At 47.8% G+C, this 7,455-nt stretch overlaps 1 protein-coding gene across 1 annotated transcript; it reads left to right on the top strand.

Moving 5' to 3' along the window:
* Positions 1-3,974: 3,974 nt before the first annotated feature.
* LOC124667687 lies at positions 3,975-6,006 on the top strand. The gene is made up of 3 exons (XM_047204945.1): positions 3,975-4,149; positions 4,639-5,395; positions 5,468-6,006. The coding sequence occupies exons 2-3, from the start codon at positions 4,639-4,641 to the stop codon at positions 5,935-5,937; spliced, it is 1,227 nt and encodes a 408-aa protein (XP_047060901.1). The 5' UTR covers positions 3,975-4,149; the 3' UTR covers positions 5,938-6,006.
* Positions 6,007-7,455: the final 1,449 nt, after the last annotated feature.

The raw sequence follows: 7,455 nt of genomic DNA, 5'->3' as shown, positions 1-7,455 counted from the left end.
ACGGACAGTCAGCTTATTCACTTATCAGCAGCAGCAGCAGAGGGAAGTCAGGCAGCTAGCTCAATGCGCTTGCAAGGCTGGATTCAGCAGAATGAGGTCTTGATGCTGATTGATTCTGGGAGCTCGCACACCTTCATTAGCTCCTCATTGGCAGAGAAGATACAAGGGCAACGTAGGCAGATAGCTCCTCTTCGAGTGAAAGTGGCCAATGGAGGTATCATGCACTGTGCAACTGAGCTGGTTGACTGTGAATGGTGGGCACAGGGGTATAAATTCCATACAAATTTCAAGGTTCTTCCTCTTGGGTCATATGACATTATTCTAGGCTACGATTGGCTGACTCAGCATAGTCCTATGAATGTTCATTGGAGTGAGCAAACTATAGATTTTGAACATGCTGGACAGACAGTATACCTTAAGGGAGTGCAGGCAGATCTGACCAGTTGCCCTTTGGTGTCGCCCGAACAGCTGCAGTTTATGATTCAACATTCCCAAGTGACACGGGTGGTCCAACTTTGCTTGTTGAACCCTGAAGCTGACAGTCTGGACAGCGATCTTCCCGAATCTGCGCTGCAACTGTTGTCTGAATATGCAGTGCTTTTCGCTGAACCTACTGACTTGCCTCCGCAACGACAATTCGATCATGCCATTCCCCTTTTGCCTGGAGCAAAACCGGTGAACCAGAGACCATACCGGTACAACCCCGCACAAAAAGATGAAATTGAAAAACAGATCAGGCAAATGCTTCAACAGGGTATCATTCGGTTCAGCAACAGCCCTTACTCTTCTCCAGTGATTCTCGTGCTGAAGAAGGATCTCACTTGGCGTTTTTGTGTAGATTTCCGCCAGCTTAATGCCATCTCAGTCAAGAATCGATACCCATTGCCCGTGATTGACGAGTTGTTGGACGAGCTTGCTGGAGCCTGTTTATTCACTTGCCTGGACTTGCGAGCGGGATACCATCAGATACGAATGAAGCCAGAAGATGAGCACAAGACAGCTTTTAAAACACATGAAGGCCATTACGAGTTCCGAGTTATGGCGTATGGGCTCACGGGAGCACCAGCAACATTTCAAGGGTTGATGAACACGATTTTGCAACCACTGCTCAGGAAAGGAGTGTTGGTGTTTATTGATGACATCCTCGTCTACAGCAAGGATCTAGAATCTCATTTGGCCCTCCTTCGACAAGTATTCGAGATTCTGGCCAATCACCAGCTCAAGGTCAAACGCACCAAGTGCAAATTCTTACAGAAACAGTTGACATACCTCGGGCATGAGATCAGCGGAGAGGGAGTAAGAACTGATCCAAAAAACATAGCGGCAGTGGAAAAATGGCCACGACCAGATAACCTGAAGGAGGTTCGAGGATTCCTTGGACTTGCAGGATATTACCGCAAGTTCGTGCGTCATTTTGGCATCATAAGCATGCCGCTTACAGACCTCTTGAAGAAATCTTCTGTGTTTGCTTGGACACATTTAGAGGAAGAGGCTTTCGTGGCACTGAAACAAGCGCTCATAACAGCTCCAGTTCTCGCACTACCAAATTTTGCCCAGACCTTTGAAATTGAGACTGATGCCTCAGACCGTGGTATTGGTGCTGTCCTCCTTCAACAAAAGCATCCGCTAGCATTTTTGAGCAAGTCGTTGGGTCCGCGAACCAGTATGTTGTCTACATATGAGAAGGAAGCATTGGCTATTCTCATGGCAGTGGACCACTGGAGAGCCTATCTCCAACCAGCGGAATTCGTAATTCACACGGATCAGAAAAGCTTGATTCATCTCGAGGATCAGCGGATCTCGACGCCATGGCAGCAAAAGGTGATGGTCAAGCTGTTGGGACTCCGTTACAAGGTGGTGTACAAGCGCGGCCTAGAGAATTGTGCAGCCGACGCGCTCTCTCGATGCCCTCACCCAGCCATGGGAGAACTAGCGGCTATCTCTATCTGCCTCCCGGACTGGTTAACAGAGGTACAACAAGGATACCATGGCGATGCTCAGGCTCAGAAAATCTTGGCACAACGAGCAGCTACTCCCCAAGAAGGCCCTCACGAGTTCAGTGTGGACAATGGTATCCTGCGGATGAATGGGCGCATCTGGGTAGGTAACAACGAACCTTTGCAACTCAAAATTCTGGCAGCGTTACACACTAGTGCTATTGGAGGCCACTCAGGTGTGACAGTTACTTATCGTCGAGTTCGCACTCTGTTTGCTTGGCCTGGACTCAAAGATCAAGTGCGCCAGTTCGTGGACAATTGTTCCATTTGCAAGCAAGCTAAACCTGAGCGAGTGCGCTATCCGGGTTTACTGGAGCCTCTACCGGTTCCTCCTCATGTTTGGCATACTGTGACGATGGACTTCGTCGAGGGTCTACCGCGCTCGGCTGGATTCAATTGCATCCTCGTCGTAGTAGACAAGCTCTCTAGGTACGCGCACTTCATTGCGCTGTCTCACCCCTTCTCGGCTCTCCAAGTGGCTCAAGCATACATGTTCAATATATATAAGCTTCATGGTTTGCCGGCTGCTATAGTTTCTGACCGGGACAAGATATTCACCAGTAAGCTGTGGAGCGAACTGTTTCGCATGTCTAACACTCAACTGAAGATGAGCTCTGCCTACCACCCGCAAACGGATGGGCAGACAGAAAGGGTCAACCAATGTCTGGAAACCTACCTGCGATGTTTCGCCCATGCCTGTCCGAAGAAGTGGAATTCTTGGCTCCACCTTGCCGAGTTCTGGTATAACACCTCACCTCATGCAACTCTGGGCAAGACCCCTTTCGAGGTACTGTATGGACACACACCGCGACACTTCGGCATTGTCGATCCAGCAAGTTGTGCAGTGGCAGATCTTTCAGAGTGGCTGCAAGATAGAGCGGACACTATGAGACTTCTTCAACAGCATCTGCATCGTGCGCGCCAGCACATGAAACTAGTGGCTGACCGCAAACGCACTGATAGAGTTTTTGCTGCCGGAGATTGGGTGTTCCTCAAGATTCAGCCATACGTGCAAACGTCTCTGGCTACTCGTGCTAACCCAAAGCTTGCCTTTCGCTATTTTGGTCCGTTTCAGGTTCTACACAGGGTGGGTGGCACATCTTACAAGCTGCAGCTGCCGGAGGAGTGTCGCATTCACCCTGTGATCCATGTATCGCAGCTGCGTCGTGCCGTTCCTCCATCGACAACTGTCCTCCCGGAGTTGCCGACGCCAGCAACGCGAGTGCCGGAACCAGTACAAGTACTCGAGACGAGACTCTACAAGCATGGCGGTGATACAAGGACACAAGTGCGAGTCCAGTGGAAGGGGCAATCGGAAGACATGGCAACCTGGGAGGACCAACAAGAGCTACTGCACCGCTTCCCTATAGCACCAGCTTGGGGGCAAGCTGGTCCTCAACCGGGCGGGAGTGTTACAACCAATACCGTAACATCTCCTTCCTCTTCAGTGCCCATCATCGGCCAGCCTCCTGATGGGCCAACTCAGAGGCAAAGCAAGAGAGACCGGAAGCCCAACCCGCGGTACAAGTGACCCGGCCCAAGTCCAGCATCAACCCAGGAAGAAGCATGGAACTACATAGTGTCTTCGTCCCCAAGGAGGAGGGCGTGGAAGAACTAGACAGTGGCGGCGGCTCATCTCTATCCCCTTGTTTCTTCACTCTCTACCTCCGAATTCTTGTAACCTGGGATACTTGTATCGAATCTATGTCGAGAGTAGCACTGGGATCGTAACACGATGTGAGGGCAGCTTCCATCGCGGTGGCTTCTGGACTTTAATGAAAATTACCCACTGCCATCGAACAAGTCATACCGATTCGATGTATTATCCTTCGAGAAACAGATCAAAGCCCACCCTTCGTGCTCCTCTCGTCCATCGACAGGAAACAGAGCCACCTCCAAACGCTAGGGTTGTGCCGCCCCTAGGCCGCCCGTCGACCGGCACACTGGCGGCGAGCCGCTCGCCCATCCGCCCCCGTCGCTGCAGTTCGTCCGCCCCAATTCCCCACCCGATCCCGATCCGTCCTTGCCGATTCCCACCCGCCCTGCTCACTCGTCGACCCTGCCGTGATCATTGCCGACGTTCTTCCTGGACCTCACGCCTGATCTCTCCGTGCAGCTTACCTCCGGATCGATCTCAGCCTGATAGGAAGAGGTACGTGTTCTCAGGATCGATCTCAGGATCTCAGCCTTGTCTCACGATCTCGGCCTCTATGCAGCATACGTTCATCTCAATCTCAGCCTGTTAAATTGGATGCTTGCTCATGGATTATGTAATTGTCTAGTTGGTTGATTCGTACTTTGCATGCGTAGCTGATAGGAGAAAAGAGTCTGAAGGTACTATAAGGTACTATAGCTGTATTGTTGCTGATTTACCAATTCTGAGCGGAAGGGTATAGCTGCACTGTTTGAGAAAATAATAGTATATATAGCTGCATTATTGGTGCGTTATCAATTCTGAGTGGAAGATAATATAGCTGTACTGTTGAGAAAAGAGCCCAACTTGTCATTTCCTTATCAATTCTGAGCGAAAGAATAACCATATGCTAGGATTCTCACAGTCACCAAATAGTGACTTGAGCATGATATTGTCATTACCTTTTGCTTCCATTATTTTTAAAAGGACGTATTTACATGTCTATAGATGGACTCAAGCATGGAAGATTTGGGCAAACAAGCACTGGAGAGACTTGGACTTCTAGCTGAGCTCGGTGAGCTTGCCCAGCAGGCTGCTATCCTTGGGAACATAGATAACCTCTATACTGAGTGTTATTTGCACAAAGACTCATATAGACAAGTTCCTGAAACTGGACTTCAATGGATCATGAGATGTTTTGGTCGTCCTAGATATTTTTACAACATGTTTCGCATGACTCCAGAAGTGTTCACGACACTACATGATTTGCTTGTCTCTACTTATGGATTGAAATCAACTAACAATGTGTCATCGGTCGAGTCACTAGCCATGTTCTTATGGATTGTTGGAGGCCCTCAGGCATTTGCACAAGCTGAAAACCAATTTACAAGGTCTCTATGGACGGTTCACACAAAGTTTAAAGAAGTATTGTATTATTTGCGCAAGTTAGCAAGAGACAACATCAAACCAAGAGATCCTACTTTCAGTATAGAGCATGAAAAGGTTAAGGAAGATCGATTTTGGCCTCACTTCAAAGACGCTATTGGTGCTATAGATGGATCACATGTACCTTGTTCAGTTCCTGCAGAGGATGTGGTTAACCACACATGTCGCCATGGTTATACATCTCAAAATGTGCTTGCCATATGTGACTTTGACATGAGATTTACCTTTGTTGTTGCTGGTTGGCCGGGCTCTGCACATGACACAAGAATCCTACATCATGCATTAGCAAATTTTTCTTCATTTCCTGTACCTCCTAAAGGTAAAACTTTATTATGCATGCTAAAATATTATCATTGTTATTTTTGTATGCTCGCTTCATGTTTACTTTCAGGAAAGTACTACCTTGTTGATTCTGGTTATCCAAACCGAATTGGATACCTTGCTCCTTTCAAAGGGAGTACATACCATCTACCGGAGTTTCGTCTTCGCCGTGGGCGTGCACTGCAAGGGAAGTATGAGATATTTAATTTCTTCCATTCGTCTCTTCGCAATGTAATTGAGCGTGCATTTGGAGTCTTGAAGAAAAAGTGGCGTATATTGAAGGCAATGCCAAGTTTCTCAACTCGTACACAGAAGCATATCATTCTTGCTTGCATAGCATTGCACAATTTTATTCGGGATAGCAAATTGCGTGACCAGGAGTTCGATAAGTGTGATGAAGATGAGGATTATCTACCTGGAGCAGCACGTGCATCACCACAAACACAAGGGGATGACGAGCCGGAAGTGAATAATAAGGAATCCATGAACGACGTTCGGAGTAGGATCGTCGATGCTTTGCTTATCGCGAGGGAGGAATAGTATATGTATGTTTTTGTTGGAGAACATTATTATGTGAACCATGTCTTTTGCGTGCGTTTATCTTTTCGAAGTATTTGAGGATATTATTTTATATTGATATTATCTATATGTATGGATTGTTATGAAGAAAATACAAATATTCTCCCAAAATGGCGATTTGCATAGCATGTAGTGCGTATATTGATGTTTTCCGATCAATTCACATATAAACAGTATCTCTGGGTCTCAGGGGCATTACAGACATTTCTAACCACACTCACAGTTCACAGTTGGTACAACCAAACGACTTCCAGAAACAACTTCCAGATAATCCACAGTTCATCGCAGCTTTTCTACAGTTCACAGTTCACAGCAGCTTTTTTAGAATCCACAGCTCAACCAAACACACCCTAAATAGAGAAAATTGGCAGCAGAGATTTCCATTCCGTTTATATTGGCAGAAATAAAATGGCAGCACCTCACATACGGTGGCAGCACAAAAGTTAAGATTTGCATCTTGAGATTCAGATGCACTCTACAAAACAGCAACACAAAAATGCATCGCTAAGATTTGCATCTTGAGATTCAGATGCACTCTACAAAACAGCAACACAAAAATGCATCGTTAATTCGCTATCCATTCTCAACAGCAAATACATCTCAATCTGACCAAATAAAATATAGATACCAATACCATACAAGATGCATCACGGAAAACTGCCCACAAAATGCATCTCAGACAAAACAGTCTGTATCGCTGGGGGTCTGGACTCTGCAACGCTAGGGTCTGCAGGGTGGTTGGCGACGGGCAACGAGTTCGTGTGGCAGGGGCGCGCCACCGGCGCCCATGGTCCGGGATACAGCGGGGTCGGTTGGGTCGGTGGGGCCGTGGAGGCGAGGTGGTGCGGAGGGGCGCGACGGCCGCAGAGCTAGGCCTTGTGGCTGCTAGCGCCCGTGGTCTGAGAGGTAGGCGGGATCGGATCGGCGAGTGTAGTTGGCGGCAACTGGGTAGGAGATGTGCGGCGAGGCGTCACCTATGTGTCTAACTCGAGGGGAAACAAGCGAGAGAATAGGGAGATGAACGGGGTTGCAGCGCTGCTGCGTGTGGAAAATGAATTGACGTGTGGGAAGAAGCTCGGTCTTTTCGGTCGTATCGGTTTCCATCTGGCCACAACCAAACAGAGTAATAAAATTACGGTCACCTGATATTCAAGACCGAGCTATAACCGAAGACCTAATTTTACGGTTGTTTAGGGTTCGGTCCGATTTTTTCGGTCTTCGGGTTTGGTTTTTTGTGCCCGCCCAGACGTACCACGAAGCAATCCAACAAGCAAATCTGAGTTACTATTCATGTTGCAGCTCATGCTGGCATGAATTACGATATAATTGTCTATGAGTTCACTGAGAATTAGCAATACCATCAAAATAATGTGCAGACGACATAACGATGATCACGTCCCGTAAAGCCCATCAAAAGAAAATACCAATAGGGGGAGGACATGGGCGCGAAAGGGACAAGCACGTGAAACTGCCAAGAGC

Source organism: Lolium rigidum, chromosome 1, assembly GCF_022539505.1.
Source record: "Lolium rigidum isolate FL_2022 chromosome 1, APGP_CSIRO_Lrig_0.1, whole genome shotgun sequence".
In the NCBI taxonomy this organism is placed as follows: domain Eukaryota; kingdom Viridiplantae; phylum Streptophyta; class Magnoliopsida; order Poales; family Poaceae; genus Lolium; species Lolium rigidum.
This window is presented reverse-complemented; position numbering and strand designations above follow the sequence as displayed.

Excerpts from the sequence above, each read along its gene's own strand:
- LOC124667687 (XM_047204945.1), top strand. The coding sequence starts at position 4,639 with ATGGACTCAAGCATGGAAGATTTGGGCAAACAAGCACTGGAGAGACTT. Across the intron at positions 5,396-5,467 it reads ATTTCCTGTACCTCCTAAAG|GAAAGTACTACCTTGTTGAT; the intron begins GTAAAACTTTAT and ends GTTTACTTTCAG.